We start from the raw sequence: 27,686 nt of genomic DNA, 5'->3' as shown, positions 1-27,686 counted from the left end.
AGATCTCTATTGTCATTGACTGTTCTTGTTCTATTTCAGCTTTTTAGCTAAGTAGGAAATGCTCTGCTCTGACTTTTTTCTCCCCAGGACAAAACAAAATGACATATTGGTGTAACATATGACCTTAGAATATTTCAAAAAGCTTGTGGAAAATGAAATTTAATGATGTTTATTTTGATGTGAAAAAACTTAAAATCCATGCTTACTTATAATATAGCATAATAGAATATTTTTAATTATTTCCATGTAAGGCAGCCATCAGACCACAGATGAGGAATAAATTATTAGTATACCATATTTTAAAAAATATATGTAATGATTTATATAAGATTTAAAGTATTACTCACTCAATTTTGGCTACTAAAGATTTTAGAAAGCAGAAACATATAACAGTGAAAGAAATAACTAGCATCCATTCGTTAAACATGAATTGATTATGTTTGCGCTAAAAGATTTACAGGTATTTTATGTCTGTCATACTCTGAGGACAAGATTCAACTTGATCTGTGAGACACACATATGTTGATACGCACTCATATGAGGGTACCTTAGAAAGCTCATTTAAAGATTGTTTTGGGGCAAAATTGTTGAAGTGCATGATAAATGTTTCATAATATCCATTTTTTCATGTATCATGAAAAAAATCATCATCCTCATATGTTTCATACATTCATGTCTACATCCATTTCTATGTGTTTTTTCCTGATTCATTACATTTACTTACATCCTCTTGTGGCTGGATAGCCTCTCTCCTTTTTCTTTCTCTGTGCTCATACCCTGACTGAGGACTGTGTGATTTGAATCTGGATATTGTGTTGCAGTGTTTGGTAAAATCATCTTTAAGTTTCAAAATCTTCTATGTTGCAATGTACTCTGGATCAATAACTCTAGACTTTCCCACAAACTTACATTCACATATTTTTAGATATTATCACATCCAAACATCTGTCATGTCATTGCCAAAGAAGTAACTAAACAAACAAACAAACCAAAAAAACTGGCATTCTAAGAAACCCTTATCATTGAACACTGTCCTCCTGTGATCCTATAATATGGCTTTTGTATTCAACCATGCAGGTCAATACCCAAATGCTCTTACATTCAATTTTGCTTGTATATTTCTTATATGAAACAATCCCAAGGCTTAACAACTTGAAACATTAAATATATTTGCTCACCCTCTCTGGAGATCAGAAGTTCTGCAATATCATGACTGAGCAGTTTTGTGTTATATCTCCTTACTTGTGATGATGTTAGGGCTACAAATATTTTCCTCTCTGATGGCTTAATTGCTTTCAGGTTGATGCACTCAAATGACTTGCAGGCTGACTTTGTTCTCTGGTGCAGAGGTTTAGCTGTTCCCCAGAATGAGCTTTGACCGTCTGAGACCATGTCTTGTACCTGGTGAAGTGAACAAGAGCACAATAAGCGCAGCAATGTATTCTAGGAAACCAGTTGAGAAGCTGCTTTTCATGATCAGAGACAAATTTGATTTAGTTATTAAAGAGCATAAGCAAAGGGCATAAGTATCAGAAGATTAGGATTGTTGTAGACATCATAGAAGTTGCTCTCATAGACTCCTGTACTCTTAACTCTGGAACTGGCTTTTCCTGTCTCTTATTTAAACAAAGGCTTAGATTTTTTCTCTGTCAGGAGGACATCAGTAGACGCTGATGTTTGTCAAGAGTAAATGTTTTTCAACATCACATCCAAAACAGGTCGAAAACAGATGCAGAGGTTTAAAGGTTGATATCCTGCCAACATTCGTTTATTGGAACTTAAAACTTAATTCCACCATATTAGAAAATGGAACCTTCTGGGAAACCATACACCATTCAGGGTGAGCCCTCATTGTAACAGGGTGAAATGTTAGAGTGAGTGCACACAACAGTCACCCATTGGGTTAGATTGACCTTCCTCCCCTAAGGAGGAACCAACTCCCAGGAACTGGGCCCCAAGAAAGGAGGAACTAGGTACAGGGAACTGAGCCCCATGAAAAATGGAACCAATTTCCAAGAAGTTAAACTGTAACTATAACTGTAGAATTGCCCATCTTGGCTCTAACCTGCTTATTGTAGTTTTTATATACTTGCTTGTTTACTTGCCAGCATAAGGATCAGTAGAATGTGAGTTTTGTTCCTTAAAAGCTCACTGCCGTGATAGCTCAGGTTTGTCACCTTCAGAACTGTTCTGAGTGGGGGCAGTCACAAGTGGTTAATAAAACTCCCCAAATTCTAAATTGACTTTGGTGATGTTTTGTACAGTATGTCTCATAACATCATGAATGGAATTAATGTCCTCATAAAAGGGGCTGCAGGATGTGGTTTTGCCCCTCCCACCATTTGCAGACATAATTAGAGGGTATACCAGGTATGACGAACTGGCACCATCACCAAATTTTGAATATGACAATGCCGTTAACTTGGACTTCTCTGCCTTCAGGAGTATGATCAATAGATTTCTGCTGTTTACAATTGATCTAATTTAAGGTATTTTTGTTTTGCGTGAATGGGCTAAAAACAGAAAAATAAATAAACTGTACCATATGAAAAAAAAAGTCCCAGCCAATTTTAAGCATAACAATTGCATCTTCCTTTAAAAATATATATACTGTAGAGAGTTAGAGTTTATTTGGAATTTGAATCAGAATAAAAGTCGATAAGAAATAAATGACATGGGACCAGCACGGTAGCCTACTGGCTAAAGTTGTCACCTTGCCTGTGCTGGGATCCCATAATAGTGCCAGTTAATATCCTGGCTGCTCCAGTTTCCTTTCAGTTCCCTGCTTGTGGCCTGGGAAAACAGTTGAGGATGGCCCAAAGTCCTGGGACTCTGTACCAGCATGACAGACCTGGAAGAAGCTCCTGGCTCCTGGCTCCTGGCTTTGGATGGGCTCAGTTCCAGTCACTTCAGCTACTTGAGGAATGAACCAGCGAATGGAAGATCTTTCTCTCTGTATCTCCTTCTCTATGTAAATCTGCTTTTGCAATAAAAATGAATAAATCTTAAAAAACAGAAATAAATGAAATACACAAATTAGGTAGTTAGAGAAGAATTTTTTAGTGATAATTTCTTAATATGTGAGTGGAGCATGAGAAAAAAATATTCATAACCCAGAAATGGTAAGTACATTAATCACTTTTAACCTTAAAATGTGAGGGGAAGGAGAAACGAAGAAATCTGGGAAGTCATGAGAGTTCTGTGGAAAAGGGACTTTAAGATAGATGAGACCTTGAGCTAGCCTACGATAATATTTCAGAAGAAATATCTACTGACGTTGGTCACTTATCCCAAAGCCGCATTCTGGAGACCCTGTTTATATAATCATGTAAGTATGTGCTAGAATTTATTATTCTCAACTGCTGGGACATCAAACTATATTGGCTGCTTTTGAGTTCTAAAGTTGTTTTCTGCTTCAAATAATCCTCAACTTTTACAAGGGTTTATGTAAACTTTAGTTTGTGTTTCTAACAAATTCAACTCTGCCCAAAACACTTTTCAATGTTTACATTTCCTTACGATTGCAAATTACATATCAATCAATGCCTTTTGTTTTTGCTAAGACAGAACACACACTGAAAGGAGACAGAAATCATCACACCACCATGGTTGAGCTGACACTGGACGTTGCAATACATGTAAGCAGGTTATGTTAGAAAACAATTTTACCAAGGACCAAATGTTTGGGAAGAGAAAGCACTAAGATAATAGTTGAATCTGATAGCAAATAGTAGTCTGAGACAGGTACATCTGTAGCAATTTATAAAGTTGACTTCTAAGAGTGGATTAAGGTGTCAAAAAGCCTGAGTCCAAATGTGCTGTGACTTACATGGATGAGTTCCACTGTATATCTCTGCTTGCATAAAGAATAGTAATAATATTGTCCACCAGCATTAGTATAATGATAAAATGATTTTATTGTGTCTGAATAATCTGGATATTTTCAAACAAAAAGTTACACTGTCATCTCTGTAATAATCTGCAACTTCAAATGAGACAGAAATCAGACAAAAAATACAGAGATTTTGATTTGAAATGATCATCAAGTTCTATGAATGAGGAACCATAACATTTGTATTCATGACCAAAGAAAGTGTATGCTTGATTTCCTTCTAATATGATACACTAATTTATTCTAAAATGTTTAATAGCTGTCAATACTGCCAGATGATGTAGAAGATGATGAATGCAGTTTTGAATACAATTTTCCAGCTAGCAAGGACTCTTCCTTTTAGAACTTTCATGGATTAAGAAAATAGATACAGAATTGTTGGGGTCCGTGCAGTGGATGTGGGGGACAGGATGGTGTGAAGAGTATTGTTCCATTGTAGGCAGGGTTGCAAGGAACTTCCCACTATACGGCAGGGCCGGGGCGGATGCCTCCACAACCACCTGAATGCAGCTCCACCTTCCTTTGCATGGATACCGGACCACCCTGGGAAGAATTCTAATCCATCCAGGCATTGTTTGCTACTGTGAGGCTGGTTTTTTACACAATGTGAGCTTGGAGGTTAATGTCAATAATAATGTCTTACAAAAGGGCCTTCTATTATTCCTACTGTCTTGGCTGTCTCCATTGACCTTATGCTAATCAAGGGACCTATATTTAGGGTTTCATTCTTTCCTTGATCTTTAGGGTCTCCTTTTCTTTGTGATACAAGATTAAGTTGTAGAGTAAGAATTGTAGTAGGAACTTCTACTGTTTTTAGGTAAAGCAAATGGCAGAATTATCCTTAGAAACATCCACTTGACCATGACGTAAAAAGTCTGAGCCAGAGTTTGACTGATTCTGTATAAATAAAGTGGACAGCTTTATTGCATGGTCCACTATCATCAAGGAATTCTGGTGGTCTGTCTTTTTCTTTATTCTCTCTTTGCGCCGACTCCACGCACCCTTCACGAGTTCCGAACCTCAGCCGGAGCTGGACTCCGGCACAGGATGATGACCAAGACATCAATGCTTCAAAGGAAGTTCATCAAGAAGGGCAATGATTCATGCTGACCAATAACATTGAAATTGGGTCATCGTGATATTCTGCTGGCATCACCAGAGCATCCTGCTGGTATCAATGGGAGAGAGAGTATAGCTTTTGAAAATGGGCAGGCTCACTGAGGATATAAGCCGGGCAGAAATGGAGTTGAAATCAAGGCCACATTCTCCTAAATCCTGCTTCCAGGGTCTGAGACAAGAACCAGTGTTGATGTGAATGTCACAGGGGTAACTTTACCAGGGACGCCACAATGCCGACTCCTTAAAGTTGTTTCTCAATCTTAGTCCACTTACTTGATAAAATGCAACTTTTCCAACTAATTTGATGTCCAGATTTTACCTCTCTGCATAGACACTAACATATACTGACATCAATAATCTAAGACACAAATAAAGAGTTACAGCCTTGAATAAGTTTGGGGGAGGCAATTTTAATTCAGATCATAAATAGAAAGAGAAGTTTCCTTCAGGATATCACTTTAAAAATCATTTCATGGATCATGCAACCAGCTGCTTCATTTCTGCTTCTTTCCTCAGGCCATCAGCAGGGAGTTGGACTGGGAGTAGAACAGCCAAGATTTGAACTGGGATCTGTATTAGATTCCAGTATTGCACATTGTGGTCTAATATACTATGCCATGACATCAGCCCCTATTCCGCTTTAATTCTATGTGACTAATGCTATTATGTGGGGACAGGACTATTAGTATAACAAAACAGGTTACAAAGTACTTGGTACATTTCATGGTCAGAAAAAACATAGAAACTATTGCTTTTCATTCTAATGTTCAATATACACAAAATCATTCAAGATTTACACAACTGGAGAGCTTATAAATTGGAGAGGCTTAATCATTTCCTACTTTTTTGTAAAATACAATTTATAAAGAGAAAAGCATGCAAATCTTCAGCATGTAGCTCCATGTATATTTACAAAATGAATATGTCCACATGTAATCAGTTCAGTGGTAAACTACATCCTGCAGCCTGGAAACTGAATGTAATCTTATTTGGGAAAGGGGGCTTCACAAGCGCTAATTAAGAATCTTGAACTAAGAATTATTGTAGATTATCTAGTTGGAAGTTAAATCCAATGATAACTCTAAGAGACGGAAGGAAAAAAAGACAAAGATTCAGAAAAGTTGGCCATGTAAAGTAGAGAAAGAATTAGGGGTTATGTAAGTACTGGCAGAAGCACAGTTTGCAGGCACACACAGGAGCATCGTGGGTTTCATTCTAGGGACTTCAGAGGTAGCATGGCCTGCCTATACCTTGATTTCAGACTTGTGGTTTCCAGAGCTATGAGGGGCAATTGGAAAGTTAGATTTACAGAGAGAAGGAAAGACAGAGCAAAAGGTCTTCCTTTGGCTAGCTCCCTTAGTGGCCATAGTAGCTAGAGCCAAGCCCATCTGAAGCCAGGAATCAGGAGCTCCTTCTGGATCACTAGGTAGGTCCAGGGTCCCAAGGACTTGGGCCTTTCTATGCTGCTTTCCCAGGCCACAGCCGAGACATGAACCAGCACCTATATGGGATCCCGGTGCTTGCAAAAGAAGGATACAGACAATTGCGCCATCATGCCAGGCCCACAATTTTGAATTCTGCAGGAGTAAAGTCATACAATATTTTTATGCTTAGCTTTTTCTTTTTGGTTCTGTATTTATTTATGTTGATGTATGTAATAACATTCCAATTATTCTAAGGTTTGAATAAAATACGTTTAAAAAGTACACAACTCATTAGACTGTCAATATGCATGTTGCTTAGTTTTGGCTAGTTTGAATGATAGTATGACTTTTATCACACCATTACATAGTCTTGTACAGCTTTTAGGATTCATATGCATATTTTTCATTGTATGTAGAAATTAAGATACTGAATCACATTAAAACTTAGTTTATGGACCTGGCGACATGGCCTAGCAGCTAAAGACCTCGCCTTGAACGTGCTGGAATCCCATATGGTCACCGGTTCTAATCCTGGCGGACCTGCTTCCCTTCCAGCTCTCTGCTTGTGGGCTGGGAATGCAGTTGAGGACGGCCCAAAGTATTGCGACCCTGCACCCACATGGGAGACCTGAAAGAGCTCCTGGCTCCTGGCTTCGGATCAGCACATCACCGGATGTTGCGGTCACTTGGGGAGTGAATCATCGCACGGAAGATCTTCCTCTCTGTCTCTCCTCCTCTCTGTATATCTGACTTTTCAATAAAAATAAATAAGTCTTTTAAAAAACTTAGTTTATTTAGTTCCTTCCTCAAAAATTATCTTTCAGTGGCTTTTGTTCTAAACAGATTAAATTGAACCCTTTATTCTCACTTACTATGCCCAAGCATTCTACATGAGCAAAAGGGAAGAAACTCTAGCCTACATTGCTACAGTAAGAAATCTTTTCTTTGTTCTGCAGAGACATTCCAATTTGTATGTGTTCTTAAAGTTCCCTAATGATTCTAGGAAGACATTAACCTTAAGAGCACTCACTGTCTAACGTCCTAAAAGAGCGTTCTCAGCAGAGATTCTCAGCAGGATTCAGTCCCAGTGTTCATTTACAACTGCAAGCCACCGAGGTCTAGTCATTGAGCTTGGGGATGTAAGAATTCTTGCATGATGTTTTCTCGCCTAATCCAAACCAGGGTTTGTGTCACAAAATCACCTTCAATGTTTCGCGTAGTTTCCTCCAATCCCCTCACCCCCATAGGGACTCCACAAAACTACAGTTAAAAATGTCATTATTTAAAAATCAGCAAAATGAGTGAATCACATGAATAATATCTGATTTTTTAAAAAATGTATGTATTTATTTATAATTGGCAAGTCAGATATACAGACAGGAAAGAGACAGAAAGGAGGCGCTTCCGTCCAATCAGTCACTGCCCAAGTGGCTGAAGTGCCAGAGCTGGGCTCATCCAAAGCCAAGAGCCAGGAGCCTGGGTCTCCCATGCGGGTGCAGGGTCCCAAGGCTATTGTGCCATCCAAGACTGCTTCCCCAGACTACAAGTAAGGAGCTGAGTGGGAAACGGGGCTAATTGGATTAGAACCGTTGCCCATATGGAATTCCAGTGCATGTAAGGCAGGGACTTTAGCTGCTAGGTTACCATGCAGGGTCCAATGTCTGATAATTTTGTGTGTATTTGCCCACTATTAAATTAAATTTTTATCCAAAAATGTCATTGTTCCTCACTGATTAATTATCTAAGTATTAATTATTTCAGTATTGTTTAATACTGAGTAGTCAGATTAGTTTACTATCAATAATGAAAGAGAGCAAACTAAACTAGTCAGAACGTGTGTGTGTGTGTGTGTGTGTGTGTGTGTGTGTGTGTGTGAGTTCTAGTAAGATCCTAACTGTAGAGGCTCCTAGAGACAGCAAAAAGATGAATTCCTGCTAGAGAGAGGTACTTGATCATTGAACTCAAGCACTACTGTGTAGGAGCTGGCACTTATCCCAGTATCTTGAATTTTAACTGCTAGATCAAATGCCCATCCTAAAAAAGGCGTTTTTTAAATGTGTGCCCTATAGATGTTCCACAAAGGACTTTCCTAAACCCAAAAGGAGAAATGATTACAGAATCCCTGTCTTTGGAGAGTGCTGAAATTTTAGTGGTGACAATAAATAGTGCAGATGGGAATCTGAGATAACCAGACAGATGGTGGCAAGGCAAGAATAGCACTGCTGGAGTGAGAGCTGAGCAGATGGTGCAATGGCAGAGGCCACAGCAGCCTTCAGCCGGGAGAGGTACAAGTTCATGGTTAAAGACTCCAAAACAGCTGTCCTGAACCTCATACAATATGAGGTCATTATTTCAAGGATCATTTGCTAGTGTGCACTGGTATTAGTTGTTAGGTAAAGACAAACAATGGTTGTTGAACAGAAGGGTGCCTCTGTAAAAATGCTGCCATATTTTACTGATGCATCAGGGAACAGTAAAGAATAATCCTTTTAAGTATAATGGTAGCTATAAAAAGACCCACTGTTTGCATTATGATGGATATATTTCATGTACTACCAAAACACAGAATTTCTTAAACGTCTTGCTCAGCTTAATTTATGGTATGAAAACCTTCAGACGCGTAAGAAACATGGGATAATTTCTAAAAAACATAACATTTTTCCTTTTAAGCCATCAATCAGAAATTTTAGGGTCAAGTTATAAATTTGACATTAATAAATTTCTTTTCAGGGAATCATTTGACAACTGAATTTAGACTTTATAAGGGTATTTTAAGGAAAGTTGGAAGTAGTCAAATCCATGTGAGTAAGCATACATGTAAATTTTGGCTACTGTATATGGAAAACTTCCATGGGATAATTGGGGATGCACATGGAGCCTCACCCAAGTGCTCAGTGCCTTTCTCCTTGGTTTTTTTCCATTGCTCAAGTCCATTTATATCTGATGGGCGTCTCCTAAGAGAATAGGAAGGTTTACCTTCCAAACTCCTCTCTATTTGTCTCTGAAAATGACTCTGTCCTCCATGTTGGGGTGTCATTATCCCAAGATTCACAATGGGAAACTTCCTGCTGGGCAGGAAATATCAGTGAATATGGGTGATTTAGGAAATCAAGCATAGCTTGATGTAACTCAGACTAGAATAGGATGTGAGTCTTACAAATACGAGGTAAAATCTGAATAGCCGCACTGAAGAATAGAAACCTTATTCTTCTAAGACTCTTCAAATGGAAGCAGTATTCAGACACTTGCTAGTTTTTGATATTCATTTGTACAAAGGCATCCTAAAATTTAAGGAATCTTAGCAATATTACCCTCTCACACTTTCTTTTCCTGTTTCAAAATGTGTTCCTTCTAAAATTGATAGACAAAAACCAAATAATTGCTAAATATTTTACCATGGGGCCATGAAGTTACAATTCTGCAATCTATAATTTAATGAGTAGTAAAGTGTATGGCCTACATTTAGAACAAAATCAGTTCTAGAGTTATATTCATGTAAGGAAATAGCATCATCATGCCATTGTTGAAAGCTTGACTATATTATGAAAATGGCTCACCTTAAAACTCGTTTCTCTGGAGCTGATACTGTGGTGTAGCTTATTAAACTTCTACTTGTGGTATTGTATCCCTTTGGCCTATAGAAAAAGTCCAATCCTGATGGCTCTGCTTCCGATTCAGCTCCCTGTTAATGACATGGGAAAGCAGAGGAGGATGGTCCCAGGGCTTGGGTCCGTGTACCCACTGGGAAATCCAGAGGAACTTTCTGTTGCCTAAATTCAGGACTGGCCCACATTTGTCCTTTTACAGCCATTTGAGGAGTAATCCTGCAGATGGAAGATCTCTCTAGGATTCTGTCAAATAAAATTAAATAAATCTTAAAAGAACATCTTATTTTTTACGTTCCCTGAACTAAAAAGTTTAGTCTTAAAAAGTTTCAAGGATTGAAAGACATCAAATAGTCTCTGATTTTGTAAAATTGTCAGCAACATACATATATGTTGTCACTTAATGTTCACTTCTACTCTCATTTTTCAGGTGAAAGATCCAGTACCACTTTGTAAGTAGTAGAGATCGGATTTAAATCTTCCTGATTTCAGGACATGCTAGTGTACTTCAAAGAATTTTTGGAAAAAATGTAATTAAAAGATGCATTGATTTTAGGGCAACTTTTAAAATTAGAATGTATGTGTAGTTGTTTCATCACATGCATTTTTCTTGAACTTTTTTTGAACATGTGGGAGCTCGAATCACTGTGACTTTGGAAGAAATAAACAGTACTGTTTACCAGTTTATTTCTAGGCCCAGAAGTAACATGTGTCACATTTACTCAGAGTTTGAAGGTTGTAGCTGCTATCAATTCAGCCATAATGGACTAAGGGAAACAGTCAAAGTATTTTGTGAGCACCTCTGTAGCTCATTGATATGTAAGTCACTGAAATAATATTTTGATTTCAAGAAAGAATTATTATGGTATATATCTTAATTTTGCCTCACATGTAAAATAAATATAATAGAGCTCGTACTTTGAAAGAAGATTTAGCCCAACTTATTACTTAGTTATGCTATGTAAGTTAATCATTCATAGTCTAATTCAAATTTTGTAACAATGCTCACTTTCTAAATGGTCCACAAATTATAAGTTTTGCTAATAATAAATTTTGACCTGTATATGTTCCTATTTTTGTAGATCAGTGTAAAATCTTTTTTTTTTAAAGATTTATTTTATTTTTATTACAAAGTCAGATATACTGAGAGGAGGAGAGATAGAGAGGAAGTGGAGCTGCCGGGATTAGAACCAGCGGCCATATGGGATCAAGGCAAGGACCTTAGCCACTAGGCCACGCTGCCAAGCCCAAAATTTTTTGTTTTTGCATGTTATAAATATAGTGAAGGATTTAAAAAATTAGGATTTAAGTATCTTAGCAATTGAAGGATTCAACTTAGAGGGCAGAAATGCTTGCCTTTGCTTTTCCGAACAGGTTTTAAACATCCCGTGACACATGATTAGCAGGATATCTCTGGACTGTCCTTTTTAAACAGGGGTCAAATGAAGACTATTCCAGATCGGCCATAGACTTTCTGTACAGAGCAATCAGGCAAGATAAATTTTTTCTGTGCTTAGTATGGTGCAATTCTTCTGAGCTTTTCTTATTTTTCCAAGAATACTTTATAAAATCATTGTTAATGTTTTACAAATATTCAATTAATAAGAGTTTATTTTGACTGAAAGTGTTCCTGCTTCATTGCCTTCTGTCACTACATAATAATCATAACTAGGGAAATAATTAATTTCCATTCTAAAAATTCCTATAGGATTAACTGATTTTTTTTTTTTTTTGGCAATGCTCATGAATACTTGGAGATATGCCAAAAATAAATCATGAAGAATTGCTATGTGTTAGGACACTTAGCTCCCAAATAGATTACTGTCAGCATGTAGCAGCTGCGAGGTGGTGACACCATGGCAGGTCATATTCTCAACTAGATTTGGCAATCCTTTGAGTAATGGAAGCCAAGGCTTGTTAACCTCGACTTGGGCTCAAATGCCCCACTAAAAATCTCTTTTCCCTCACTAACATAGAGCTGCCAAAGCTTCGTTTGAGGCTAATGAGTACATCTGATGCAAAAGGTGACTACCCAAGTGAGTAGATTATATTTAGCACCTGTGTGGTATGTGAACTGTCTCTGTAGAGCACTTGTGATCAAAAAGGCTTGCTGGGCTTGGTGAATGTGCGATTTATTCTAAACAGAAGGATGTAAAAGTTATGATTTGCTTCAGTCCCCACATGCCACTGGGAATCCATAGTATTACGACCAGTTAACTTACAACTTATTACTTAGTGTATTCTACATACATAGCCATGGTTGTTGTATGGCCACTTGTGGTAAATGAATTGAATCTAAAATGCATTTGCTAAAGCATGTTATTTTCCATGCATAAAAATGAACTAAACTGATACTTAAATATAATAATTATTAAATATTATTATTATTGTTTTATTTTACAGGTATTTGTAAAATAAATGAAACTAATATCACATTTAGTGAGTAGACAGTTGCAAAATGGCATTACAGATTTGTTTTTAATTAAACTACAGGAAAAATATTTGTTACTTTCAATCAAGCTTTATTTTGTCTGTTCAGACAGATTTTCCTAGTTAAAAAAATTCTGTTATGTATTTTACTTATCAGTATAAATAAGTAAAAAATACATATATTTTATGTGCAGATGTAAGATTGAGAAACTTGTCTTTAGTGTTAAGTATCTATTACTATAGATACATTATAAGTGCTTTGTTCTTTGATCTGACATATATAGCAACGTGGCAAAAAATGTTCTGTGAGCAAAGTGTATAGGAACTTGTTTAATAAAGTTTATGGAAAAGTGTAATTAAAAGCAAGCTTACTTTGGTCCCGAAAAACTTGAACCCCATTTTTAAAATAATGTACATTTTCCATAAACCGTTTGAGAAGTTCTTGAGTTCCGAATATCTTAGCACTTGGATATTGGTTGAAGGGATTGAGAAAAAACCTATGCAATTAGAATGAGTTTTATGGTTACAAAATGAATATGATATAATCTCTTGTTGTATCTGTTGGGGTCAATTGCTTATCTGGTCCCTTGGCATTTCTTCTTACAAAAACCACGAAATGAGTTTACTTTACAGAAGACACAGAGGTTGAATACGTAGTCAAGGTCACATAACTATGGAATTTTTGAGTGGGATTTAAACCCATTGCTTTTTCATCTTTGCTTAAGATCTTTTACTGTAAAACTCTGAAATTCTCTTACATTTTTCTCAGTATTAGATTTATTTTCTTTCTAAACAGAATAGCACATAAGAATCTTTTTTTTTTTTAGTACTTTAGGTATTAAAATGTAAGCCAAAATGTATAAAATTGAAGAATCTTGATTAATTGTGTTGTCAGAATGTTGAATTTCTCTCATCTGAAGAGATTTTCCCTTCTTAGGTATATCAAGTTAATAAAACACCTTGAGACGTAGGAGGTATTTAATCTTTTTTTAAAAGATTTTATTTCATTTTTATTGTAAAGTCAGACATACGGAGAGGAGGAGAAACACAGAGGAAGATCCTCCATCCGATGATTCACTCCTCAAGTGACTGCAACGCCTGGTGCTATGTCTACTCGAAGCCAGGAGCCAGGAATTTCCTCCAGGTCCCCCACGCGGTGAAGGGTCCCAAGGCCTTGGGCCATCCTTGACTGCTTTCACAGGCCACAAGCAGGGAGCTGGATGGGAAGCGGGGCCATCAGGGCTAGAGCCGGCGCCCATATGGGATTCCAGTGAGTCCAAAGCAAGAACTTTAGCTGCTAGGCCACGGCGCTGCTATTTCCATGCATTTCTGAAATGTCTATGTGCAGATTTATAATTGAATATAAAACTTAGATTCTGGTGAATATTTTTAATTTTAATTTTCAAATTTGTGTGAGTTAAATATAGTGAAAATTAAAAGTATTCTTTATACCAATTAAAAATTATCTTTGTTATCATCACACATGAGCTCAGAAACTTCCTGTTCAAATCAACATTTTGTTTTGTTTTGGAATTTGACAGAGCTTCTATTCCTTTTGATCACTGTACTATGCACAGAATACAACTTATTTTATCTATAGTTAAATATAAACGTGTCTTGGAAATATTTGTGCAATAGCAGGATGTAGAATTTGTGATTGATGCTGAAGGATTATATATGGCTCTAACAACACGGGGAAAACAGTGGAGTAGGGGAGACCGGGAAAAGAGCAAGGGAGGTATGGTAGAAATTTCCTATGCCTATAAAACCATACCATGAAAAGCAATAAAAACATATTTTGAGAGAATGGTTATTTTGTGTATTAGTTGGACACTAACATCCCACGTTTGGTTGCTAGTCTACCCTGTGATTCTGTATATTCTGCCAATATACTCCCTACCTCTCACACCGGAGATGGATTGTCTTCTGGATGTCTGGGTCTGACCCGGCCTCTCTGGCTAGTGAAAGCATTTAGGGAGTAAACCAGTGGATTGGCAATGTCTGTAGGCATTTGTCTCTCTCCCTTTCAAACACACACACACACACACACACACACACACACACACACACGGTTTAAAGTGCTTTGGAGAGCTCTTCTGGTAAATATATTAGAGACAGTTCACACTGTATGTCCATATTAAAAAAAATGGTAACAGCAGACAAAACATTCTTGGTACAAATCTAAAAACAAAAAATACACTCATGCTTAAAAGCAGACACATTTCTCAAAGGGTCAGAAATGAAATGAATACAAACAGAATGGTCCCTTGATGGAGGAAAGCTAGAAAGACTCACTACTAGAAATGCCTAGTAGTATATCTATATTCCTCTAAGGAAGGCATCTAACAGTGTCCCACCCACTGTGAAGGAACAGAGGACTGGATAGAGACCACCTGTTTGCAACTAGAAGATGTAAACATTTTGTCCCTGGCTATGATCTGACACCCACAAGCAGCAAGATGCCTTATTATCAGCAAAGGACAGTGGCAGCCTTCAATCAGAAGCCTAGCCAAAGTATGCACGGACTCCGGAGTGGTATTAATTATATATCCTCCAGACAGTAACAATCGGTTTTTACTTGAGAAGCCTGGAATCCAATGAAAGCAAGCACAGACCAAACAAACAAACCTAGAAACGTATGAAAGAAAACAACCAGCCAGCCAAGAAATTCGTTCCCCAACTATTGCTGCCAGAAGAAACATTAGTTTCATGGAATGATCCCAATAAGAGATCACTCCTAAGATAACCAAAATAAAATGATCAAAAAAGGGATTAGAATAAGACTGAATAAGTGTTTCCAAAAAAAAAAATAACAAGAATTTAAAAAACAGAAAGCTGTGAAATGAAATCAGTTGGATATGTATCAAGAACTGTTGGATATGAAGAAAGAAAATACTATTAATCTTAGAAACAAACAAACATGTTACCCAAGTGCATTGCCCCTCCCTTGGAGAGATTTTAGTTCCTTTAACACTGAATGGATGAAGTGATTCTGTTGTGTATCAGCCTGGAATTTCACAAGGTTATTATCTGCAAGGAAACAGCATGTCCCTCAATGAAGCCCTGAACATGGCAGTTAGAAAACAGAGCATTGAGACTGGATCTCCACAGATAGGCATAGTGGCTTAGTGAAGAAAGTCACTGCTCGGGATGCATGCATTCCGTATCACCTCCACTTCTGAGTTAGCTTCTTGTTGATGCACCTGGAAGGCAGCAGATGATGATTCATCCTTGTGAAATGTCTTGATGGATTTCTATGACTCTTGGTTTCAATCTGATACAGCCTGGCTATGGCAAGCATTCGATAGGAGATCTAGCAAATGGGATCTGTCTATTTCACACACTGTTTCTATATTGCTCTCTCATAAAAATAAGTACATAAAGCCAAATTCTGAATTTCAATCTACTTAGTTGATAAAAAATATTTTCTGTGGCCAAGACTAAAACAACATATCAATGCTTTGAAGAACTTACATTGATATGTGTTGCCTTGACAAGACAAAAAAAAAGCATATTTCTCTAGCATTTATGATAGGCAACAATCTTTTTATGAACTTATGTCTTTGATTTTTAAAACTCCAATGGTTGTATACTTGAAAGCAAACTTTTAGCCTAAGACCTGGTCTGCCTGAATCCCATAACTGTCAATTCTCAAGGCATCTTCCATGCTCAGGGGTCACTTCTACTCCAACTAGCCATCATTTCTAGGGGAAAAAAAAGTGTCACCAGCCAGATGACCATTGTGATGCTATTTTTATATAAAAGAATATTTTGTTGTAACTTAGAGGGTTACAGAATACTTTATTCAATCACTTTATGCATACATGATTCTACTTAATGCTAAATCAGGAAAAATGTGGGTGCAACCCATTCAGGCCCTCAGGGTCTGGTTTGTGCAGTGTGTGCTGAAAATGCTGAGTGAGCCAAGAAGCTGTCAGCAGCACAATTGCTGATGCCAAGAGAGGCCTTCGCAGACTGCTTGCTGCTGGCACCATTCTTTCCCTGACAGTGACACCGACTGTGAGAAGGACACCACTGCTGCCGTTCTGGTCCTTGTCAGAACAAGCAATCACAAGGTCTACAACCAGTATCTCCCAGGAATCAAATACAAAGCAATTTAGCTAGTGGAAGATTCAGGGGAATCAAAAGCAAAATCAAAGCTTCAGCTAGGAATAGTACGTGGACTGTCGTATCTTCCACAACCACGTTTTAGGTAACAAATGAGAGTGACGAGAAATAGAGATTTTTACCATCTGCTTAATTCTGAAAACTATATTTTCCAGTTTTCCATTGACATATTTCCATAGCTCCTCAGAGCAATGACAAGATTTGTTGCAAATGGAAACTAAAACTAGCATTTTACTCCAAATCCTGCCCCCATTCATAATTTTAATATGATCTTACATACAATACTTTGTGAGATAGATTGAAATCTAGTTTCTTTACTAAGATTGCAGCTGAAACAGTAATTGCTATTATTCACTTGCAAGTTTTTAACAAAATCTTCTAGAGATCAAAGCTAATAATTGCCAAAAGGTTTAACATTTAAATTATCAACATGATTTCTGTATTATTGCAACACATATGGGACTTCTAAAATGTTCCAAAAGATTTTTTCAATCTATGCAAATTAGTAGGTTTACATATTGCAAAGGTGTGAACCCATCCACATTCCAACCTTTCAGATTTTTGGGGCCAGTGTCTGCACAATGTGACACACCAAGAGTGCATTGTCCTTTCTATCATTAAACATTAAATAGAGCCTTTTCTTTTTTTTTTTTTTAAGGATGGTGAAAATTTTGAATTTTGAAATGAAGTTTTCTAGATGCAATATTTTTAGTCCTCTAGCATTTTATTGGGTTTAATAATCTACTACCAGGGATCTCATAAAATGTACTGTCTTCTGGAAATATTCTGAATGACATAGAGTATTAATATGTTTTTCATGGAAACACAACGTAGATGGTAATGCAGCTACTGTTTCATTGCTGAGGTCCAGGATCTATGCTCTTGCTCCTTTCCCCATATCTCTGCAGATCTTTTTCTAGTCATCACTTATCCAAGTTTCAACTCAGCTGATTTCTGAGAATTAACTTGATTAAATTTAATTTTATTTAAGAACTTAAGCAAAACCATTGTTAGTTGTCACTTGACAATGACACTTCTTTCATTATTTGTTCATATTTGTATGTCCTCTGTCTGCGTCTGTCAAAATTTATGTCCCTGCATTTGCTTTGTCAGTGCTTAATTTTTAGTAACACTGATTTTCACTCATTCTGGAAACGTAAATATCTCATGGCAGAACACATTTGCAGGATATATAGAAATCGTCTAGACATCAAACAACACTAAGGGATTATTATATCTATAGAATTATATACCTATCTATGCATTCACATACTATGTTTATATGTTATACTTATATACAATAATTTATAGGTTAAGTATATATTTGTTTAAATGTCCTACATGCTTGTATTTTGTATATATATTATGTATATTAAATAGTTACTTTAGTTACTTATAAGGGAAGGAATTATTGGTTCATTTCTCAAATTTTTACAGTAGACAACATGGCCAGGAGTCAGAAAATCATTCTGTATCTCTCAGATGGGTAGCAGAGACCCAGGTACTGAAGTCGTTACTACAACCAATGGTACTCTTAGCAAGAATCTGGAATTACAATCTGACGCTAGATTTGAACCTAAGCACTTTATATGGACTGTAGCATCTGAAGTGTTTTCTTACTGGCTATGTCAAACATTGCCCACCCTCATCCCCAAACCACTGGAAGCTTATTTAGCATCAAAACATGGAATTGAAATCAGATTACTGGTGTTGTAATCCAGGTAGTATTCATAATATTGTTTGTTTGATCGTTGGTAAGAGTCTTAACTTCTCTTCACATGAGTTTCATAATCTGTAAATTGAAACAGTGCTTATACTGGTCATTGCCCTATGGAATTCTTGGTGTAATGAACCTACTACATTGCAGCTCAAAGGACAGTTCATGAATCAATACCATCAGTAATGCAGAACGTCATCCCAAGAAGAAAGACACTCATGTTACTTCTTGTTTAGGAAAAAATCAGACGTACACACATTTTTGTTCTTTTTCTAGGAAACATGGGGGATTGAATGATATAGATATAAGAAACAAAGTTTGTAATAAAAATACTTATTTATCATTTGGAAAGCAGATTAACATACAGATAATATGGTTTTTCCCTCTACTGCTTTGAGGTTCACTACTCCCCAATTAACCCTAATAGCCAGGGTTGGGCCAGGTCAAAGCAAGTATCCAGCAGCTTCACCTGGGCCTCCCACATGATCACAGTGCCCAAGCACTTGGACCTTTTTCTGTTGCATCCCCAGGTGCATTAGTAGGGATCTGGGACTACACATGGGATGCTGGGAGTACAAGCGACATCTCAGTTAGCTGCATTACAGAACTGGCCACAAGAAATATGTTTATTAATTTTTGCTCCTGTTTCTCTAGGTAACTGACATATTGTGTAAAGCATTGAAAATTAAAGTGTTTTTAATTTATTATTATTTTCTATGATACTGTTTTGTAGGTATAGGGCTTTTTTTCCTCCTTCTCTCCCTATTTTCTTAAATGATAGTTTAAACTTTACCTTGACTTTGGCAAAGAAGAATAGGAAGAAAATGTGTTAAGCACGTTCCTTGATGTTATTTGAAAAATTCTACAGATGAAAATTCCTACTTGAATAATAACTAGAAATAGGCTATACCTTCTGTTCTATTAAGGCAGGGCATAATCTTTCATATTGAGCATTGATGATGATCTTAAAGTATCTGTGCAGGTATTGCGTTTGTTAATTTGAGTGTGTTTCTGTTGGAGTATGAACATTATGTGTGGGATCTAAATCACTTCATGAATATTCCCAATTGCAAATCATTGTTTCATGATCATTGACTCTAATCATATGCTATTTTTCTCCAGGACATATTACTTTTTAAAATAATTAAAAATTTAAAATTTGAGGTCAGTCAAAATGATACTGAATCAAGCATGAGAGGACTTGAAAAAGCTAAAGGAAAATAGAATTAAAGATTTCTGGGGCCAGTTCCATGAAATAGTAGGTTAAACCTCTGCCTGTGGTGCCAGCCTAGTCCCAGCAGCTTCACTTTCTATCCAAATTCTTGGTGTGGCTTGTGAAAGCATCAGCTGATGCTTCAAATCTTACGGCCCATGTACCCATGTGGGAGACCTGGAAGAAGCTCATTGCTTCTGGCTTCGGATGAGCTCAGCAATGGATGTTGCAGCCATTTAGGAGTAAATTAGTGTATGGCAGACTTTTCTCTCTATCCCTTCTCCTGTAACTCTACTATTCAACTGTTACAACCACTGTGGAAGCCAATATGGAGAGTGCTAAGACAATTGTAAATTGATCTGCTGTATGATCCGGTAATCCTACTTCTAGGAATATGCCAAAAGGATGTAATCTGCATGTGAGAATCTGACCTGTGATCTTATATTTACAGCAGCACAACCTGCAATAGCAAAGACATAGAAACAACCCAGATGCCCATCAAAAGAGGAGCGGATAAAGAAACTGCAGTAAATTGCTCTATGGAATACCATTCAGCATTAAAAAGAATGGAATTCAACCATTTGTTACAAAATTATTCAAACTAGTGACTATCATGCTCAGTAAAATAAGCCAATGTCCAAAGGACAGACATCATATGTTCTCTCTGATATAAGGCAACATTCATGCAAACTACAAAGCAAACAGATATATGGATAAACATATATATGCATATATTTATCTAGAGTAACTGTATAATGAAGACTAACACACCACAAAATGGGGATGCATCACAGTATGAATCTCTACTTCAGAATAAAAGATGGACTTCAAATTAAAATGTTGAATATATCTTAAAAAAAGGATGTTGGTCTTTCTACCATTGTCTATACCTAAAATGTCAAGATACACTTTAAAGAAGAATGATGGACTTATGTCTGTTGTAGGACTAAACTAATGTTATGATACAGTGGAAAGCAGTAGGAGGAGACTAGCTGGGTGTAAATGGAAGGAGAAATCCTGAGCCTAAGTCACTACATTATCAAAAATAAAAAATAAATAAATTTAAAAATCTTAAAAAGATGTCTATTTGGTGAACAAATTGTTAAGATTAATGCACATTTTTCTTTAATGTACACTTTCATAAACACTTTGAACACACATACATGCAAAGATTCCAAAACTGAAATAAATTTAATTTTTAATATTATTCTGCACAAAACTTTTTGGCATAGTCTCAACTAAAGACTCAGGTGAAAACTACTAAATTTATAATTTATTATTTGTGGTACCTTGACTGGGTTTAGCTTGCTCTGAATCTCATTTTCCCATATAAAAGTGATGTCACCATAGTAGGATTATCTATTATTAGGAAGATTCCTGCTATGATTTCATGATCATCACTCTTCAAGTTCTCTTGTCCTGAATGATTTCTTTTTCAATAATAAAGTATAGCATAATGTCTGTTAACTCCACAAATAGCTGAATGATTTCTTAAAGTAAGATTAAATAAACTCACAGATCATACAAAGCTATTATATGATTTTTAAAATTTTTATTTATTTGCAAAATAGACTGAGAGAAAAAGAGAAAAAAGGAAAGAGGATGGCTACAGGTTCACTCCCCAAATGACTGCAACATCTGGTGTAAGCCAGGCCATTGTCAGGAGTGAGGAATTCCACCCAAGTTTCCATGTGAATGGCAGGAGCCTAAGCACTTGTTCGGTCCTCTAGTGCATTTCAGATGCATGATTAGGAAGCTAGATAGGAAGCAGGGAACCTGGAATTTGAACTGGGCCCTCTAATATGTTTTGCAGACACTCACAACTATAGCATAACTTGCTGTACCACAACGCCTTTCTTGTTCTACATATTTTAGTGCCCACTCTTGGATTGTCATAATGTCAACAGATTTAAGGCCCAAAGATAAGACTACTTAGAATGAGGTGAAGACATGGCAAAATAATGAAAGTTTCATTATAGGACAGTTATCTGCTCTGTTGAAGTTCATATCAAATCAAGATTATCTTCATGAAGAATGGTTAGAGCTGGAGAAAATCAGAATCTACTTTCTGGTGTAGGAATAAAGGAGAAGGACAATTTTTTTCATTTTCTTAATTTTTTTGTTTTTATATTTTTATTTTGAATTTTTGAATTATGTGGTAAAATTTTGTATGGACTGGGATTCCTCCCCCAAACTCCCACCCCCAACAGATTTTTCCCATTTTCCTACAATGCTATAGTCCTTCATAAGGAATCACAGTTCTATCAGTCTCTTATTTAAGTGTACCCCGACACTGCTGGTACAGACAGACAGTCTAGCATCCCATTGTCTACACATTTCCAACAGTTTTATTGGAAATCCATTTTTCATCTGGAAGCAGGAATGAATATTGCATTATACCCCCACATCTGAATATGGTGGACCCCAGTACTCTATCACTATACATTTCCATAATTGAGAAGCCATGAAACAAGGTCAACAACTGCTATGAGTTAGAACAGCCACAACAACAACATCAACAACAAATTACAGCACCGTGAAAAAATTGCTCCACTGAGTAACTAACATATGGGTGACGAAAAGGAAACACATAAGTCTCTTGGGAAAAATCATGCCAACTTGTAATCCAATGAAACTGAGATTAAAAACAAAAAAACACATGCAATGTAGCAAAAAAAAAAAAAAAAACCAGTATGGATTGGATTATTGAAGTTACTCTTTCCATGCTGATTTTCTTATATAAGAGAGAGCATGTGGTATTTGTTCTTTTGTGATTGATCATTTCACTGAGCATAATGGTCTCTAGTTGGGACCACCCAGTTGTAAATAGTATAATTTCATTTTTCTTAATAGTTGAATAATATTTCATGGAGTAGATGTGCCTCAGTTTCTTTAACCACTCTTCTTTGGAAACACATCTGGATTGTTCCCATGTCTGTGCTATTGTAGATTGTGCTGCCTCAAATACAGGATTACAGATCCTCTTTTCATATGCAGATTTAATTTCAATTGGTTATATTCCTAGAAGCAGGATAGCTTGGTCATATGGCAGATTTATTTGCAATTCTCCAAGCACTCTCCATATTAATTTCCACAGTGGTTGTACTAGCCTACACTCCCACCAGCAGTGAAGGAGGGTACATCACTCTCTGATGGCCAGGGAGCCTGAGCATCTTTTCAAATATCTATTAGCTGTTTGAATCTCTTCTTTTGAAAAATTTCTGTTCATTTCTTTTGCCCATTTTGTTACATTTTTTTTTCTGTCCCTGAGTTTCTGAAGCACTTTGTAAATCCTAGCTATTACTCCCCTGTCACTTGTGTAGTGTGCAAAAATTTTCTCCCATTCTGTTGGTTGCTTCTTCACTTTGTTAATTGTTTCCTTTGCTGTACAGAGCAGGAGAATTTTTAAATGTGAAAAATTTGAGAAGATTTTTTTTAGCATAATACAGTTTATAAAAGACTGGAATGAAGTCAAATTTCATGCAATTTATGCTTTATATGGAGTGTGTTGATGGAGATAGGTAAAAGGATTTCTTTTTTTTTTTTTTTAAGGAGTTGCCGTTCTAAGATCTTACTTTCAAAGCAAGAGTTATTAAAACAACAGGCAAACATAGAGTAGGTTGGGGCCCGTGCAGTGAAATAAGAGGCTAATTCTCTGCCCGTGGTGTTGGCATCCAATATGGAGCCTATTTCTTATTTCTGCTTCTCCAATTATTTTTTTTAGATTTATTGATTTTTATTGGAAAGTCAGATATACAGAGAGGAGGAGAAATAGAGAGGAAGATCTTCTGTCTGTTGATTCACTCCCCAAATAGCCCCAATGGCCGGAGCTGTGCTGATCCAAAGCCAGAAGGCCAGAGCTTCTTCCAGATTGCCCATGCTGGTGCAGGGTTCCAAGGTTTTGATCTGTCTTTGACTGCTTTCCCAGGCCATAAGCAGGGAGCTGACTGGGAAGCGGGGCCACCGGGATTAGAACTTGTGCCCATGTGGCATCCTGGCACATGCAAAGTGAGGACTTTAGCCGCTAGGCTACGGCACAGTGTCTTTCTTCTCCTGTTCTGTTCCAGCTCTCTGATAATGGTCTGTGAAAGCAAAGGAAGATGGCCCAAATCCTTTGGACTGCTAAATCCCTGTGGGAGAATCATAATTGACCCCTGGCTCCTGGATACAACCGGCCCAGCTCAGGCTGTAGCAGCCATTTGGGAAATGAACCAGTGAACGGAAGATCTCTCCTTTCTGGCTCTGATTATAATTTTATACAAAAATAACAGATATGATAACTTACTTTGTATAATGCTTTTTAATAAGAGTTTCTGTGTCATGTTCATTCTCTTCTGAGGAGAAAATTTGTTTTGAAACATATGTTTTTAATTTAGAATAGATTAGAACACATGAAATATTTTAGGTAAATAATCCGCAAATGAAATGAGCAAGCGCCTTTAATTTGTGTTATGCATTGTTATGGTTTACGAGTAAAGTGAAAAAAATTTAAGAATGGAATTCTTTTTTTTTAACAGTTAAGCGATGTTTTAAATCCTGCTTTTGTTTTTAAATCTTTCTTATTAAAAAAGATAGTAAGAAAGTTTGGATGTTTAATTTGCCCTTTTCTTGTTTGTATTTCTCTTCCTTCCCTCTTCTTCCCTTTTTCCTTCCTCCCTTTCTTTTTTTCTTTCCAACTTCCTTCTTTCCTTCCATAACAGGCACAGTTGCTTTACTAAAATCATCTTTGGAGACTCTGCATTCTGTCTCTGGGAATTTAGTAATTCGTTGCATTGTCATTATTACACAGCAAGCTTTCTCTGGGCTGTCCTTACAGTTGTAAAGTATAACTAGTTTGGCGACTTGCACATGCCAACAAGCAGTAAAATCTAAAGGGATAATTGCATTTCATGAGCAGATATAAGTGAGACTAAAGAGATAGATTGAAAGATCAGAGTATTGGTTTTGTTAGTCTGGTTATAGTTTTACAGATTTTTGAAGTCTTAACTGCTTGCTCAGATGGTTAAAGGAGTAAGAAAGAATAGAGAAGCATAGTGTATAGCGATTTTTTTTTAAATCATGCACATAAACAGCATGTTAGGTAACAACATGTGTTCATAATATGAGCCTTGAATACTTTAAAGGTGACAAATTGACAGCTTCAGGGGAAAAAGTGTCTCCTATCAGAGACTGGGTACCAACTGACAGTGACACTGTTCCCATCACACTTCTCTCAGCGCGCCTCAACCAGGCTCTGGTGGTGCTGGTGATTTGCAAATGTCTGCATGCGTTTCACATCCTATGGCCAGTACGGTTCCTGGGTTTTCTGCAGAGACCACCAGTAAATGAGCTAATTATTTCTGGTCTTCAGATAGGCCACCCCTGAGATTTGCTGAATAGACTGAGGTCAGTTCTTTTACAAGCTATCCCATGTTTCCCTGAGTTACTCTCAGAAGTGGTCAGATGGGACTTTGCATTGAAGAACTAGAAGCAAAGACTCCAAAAACAATCTCTGAAATCATAGAAATAGCCACTATTTTGCCAGCATTCAAGAATGAGATTTCATAATCTCTGAAAATTGTTTTTTCCCTGACTGCTTGCTGTCTCCCTTATTTCTGTATGAATAAGCTGTTTGGGGCTTTACTTAAGTGTTTCATTTTTAAAGTTTTCATGGCATTGTACAGGGTTTGTGACATATCACTCATGTCTTATTTTAGAGGGTGAGTAATTAGCATCTTTCACAAGTAGGCAGGATTTGCCCTAGTGATTTCATTCTCTGATGAAGGTGCTAACTTGGTGTGAAACTGTAATATGTTGGGTGATTTATTAAGTCTCCATTGATGGGTAAAAATCACATGCCTGCCTTTACTGCTGAGAAAGTTCACAGCATTCATTTGAAAGGGATGATATTTAAAAAGTGATGTTGGTGTGATTGAATGTGTGAATGTGTATAATGAAGTCAACTCAGATAGCTTCTTTATGATTAGATTGTATTAAAATTATGTAGCAGCTCCTTGCAAAGAGACACATGTTTATCTTTAAGAGTAGCTGTCAGTCATACTGTCTTTTACTGGGAGTTACAAAGGAAAAAAAATCATACCTGTTTTTAAATCACCAAATAGAATGTATTATATAAACACTAGCTCCAAACCATTTGTACATAGGACATTTAAGATTATGGGAAACAAATTTCTCAAGAAATCTCCAAAGAAATCATGTCAGTGCATACATCATTAGATTTACTATATTGAATTTTCCTTAGCTTATTTCTACTCTAAGCATGTTTTTCATATTCAGTGTGAGAATTCATAATTGACTTAACAGACATTGATTCCAATAAAAGGTAGCCTCTGACAGCCCTGAGTAACATCTGTTGCTTTTCTTTATTTATCCTGCATCTCCAAAGAAGACCTATTATCTAATAAAAAGAAAGAAAAAGCAAGAGTTCCTTTACACAGGAGAAATCTGTATGTCTCAAAGATGGTTTAAACTGGCATTATGTATTTCTTTTAAAGATGTGATAGGATTACGGTTATTCAGATGGTATTTCTGTCAAAAATTAAATCTCAGATACCACATACTTATCATAAAGCAACAACAGAAATTGAATGTTTTACAAATAATTTGTCCTAAGTAATTTCAAATTATTCTTTAAATGTCGGTCAAAAATTTGAATACTGTCAAAGACAACTAATGAGTCCTGAACACTAATGCAATGTGTGATCTTTTACTGGATTTTTACTGGGATAAATATTCTTTTTTAAAAGAAGATATATTGATGGTATTTGCACAGTTAAGAAGGACGAAGGCCCATGAGGACCACTGATTAGGGTGGGGAGGGTCAAGGAATTGGGGAAAGTGGATGAGACAATGGTTTTTATGTATTTTTTCTTTCTGTATCTGGAGAAAAGGAGGGACAGAGTGGAGAGGGCTGCTCTCACTTAACTGCATTAGGAACTAGGGGTGGGAAGCGGCCATCTGATGTGATTTCAGGTTCTCCTATGTGGAGCATATTCCAAGGGTATTGCTAAAGTTGTTTCAGTAGTTCGTGGTGTTGTTGATTTCATTATTCCAAGGTTGATGAAATTCTATCGAGGTCCATGAGCTAACATAGCTCACTTACAGTCTCCATTCAACAAGATACTTGCTGTAAAAGCGTGGCCAGGACAATTGTCCAACTTGTTTTGCTCTCTGTGGTACCAGATTCTCTGTAGGCCTCAAGGATCTGTAATGACCCACATGTGCATCTGGGCATGCTGCCCACTGCATAGACTTCAGCAATTGAGGAGGCTCGGTTCTGACACATGCATTCCACGGTCAGACTGAACATTTCGTGATTTTCTCCATGACTGGGATTTTGAGAACAGAGGTCTAGTTGAGGGGGGACAAAAACCTCAGCAGAGGTGACAGCAGAATGGATTCCTGTGTGTGCCAGCCAATGTGAGGCATGGTTCAGTCTATCACCAATATCAGCCTACACAGACACTGGTAGTTGCAGTTGCTGGATCAGTTCTGTCCACAGCCCCATTTCATACATAAACTAATGGATGCTGCAGCCCAGTCCAATCCTGTCCATTACATACCCATCCCTCACACACACCAGTGGAAACTGCAGCCTAGTAGGAGTGAGTCCAAAAGGTTTCACCAGGCCCACTCTCAGCCTCAGCTCGAGTACATTCTAGTATATATAGCAGACTGGTCCAGCTGGTCCTGCATTCAGCTTGGGTCTCATATGCGTCAATAGGTGTTGGAGCCTAGCTGATCCCAACTGACTCCACTATCCAGCCCACAGTTACGATGGTGGATACTATTGCTTGTCCAGCCAGGCCTACCCCCATCCCTGGTTCTCATGCTTGCTGGTGAGAGCTGAAGTCCATCAGAGGGGTGTACATACTTTCTTTACTAGGCCCACTCCAAGACTTGGATCTTGTACTTTCTAAGTGGTAATGCAGTCTAGCTTGCCAGGATTTGGCATTGTCCCAGCTGATGCCGTAACAAAGTCAAAGCAGATTGCACTTAGTCTGATTTATGTATGTGCCAGCAGATATGATCAGTTAGCCTACCCTGACTCTCATCTTAACCCAACTCACATGTAGACCAACAGGTACTGTAGTCGTGGTACACCCCAAGTTCCAACTCTCAAACTCACCAGCAGGAGCAATGGCCCATTATGGGAGCC

At 37.2% G+C, this 27,686-nt stretch overlaps 1 protein-coding gene across 1 annotated transcript in view; it reads right to left on the bottom strand.

The window, feature by feature from the left end:
• The window catches only part of CRISP1 (cysteine rich secretory protein 1), a 55,295-nt gene extending 28,458 nt beyond the window's left edge, over positions 1 to 26,837 (bottom strand). The window contains exons 1-2 of the mRNA XM_058669713.1: positions 26,652 to 26,837; positions 1,179 to 1,401 (exon numbers count right to left, since the gene is read on the bottom strand). Coding sequence (XP_058525696.1) covers positions 1,179 to 1,401; positions 26,652 to 26,837 — 409 coding nt within the window. The remainder of the gene's footprint in view (positions 1 to 1,178; positions 1,402 to 26,651) is intronic.
• Between the last annotated feature and the right edge of the window lie 849 nt (positions 26,838 to 27,686).

Source organism: Ochotona princeps, chromosome 1, assembly GCF_030435755.1.
Source record: "Ochotona princeps isolate mOchPri1 chromosome 1, mOchPri1.hap1, whole genome shotgun sequence".
Classification (NCBI taxonomy): Eukaryota; Metazoa; Chordata; class Mammalia; order Lagomorpha; family Ochotonidae; genus Ochotona; species Ochotona princeps.
This window is presented reverse-complemented; position numbering and strand designations above follow the sequence as displayed.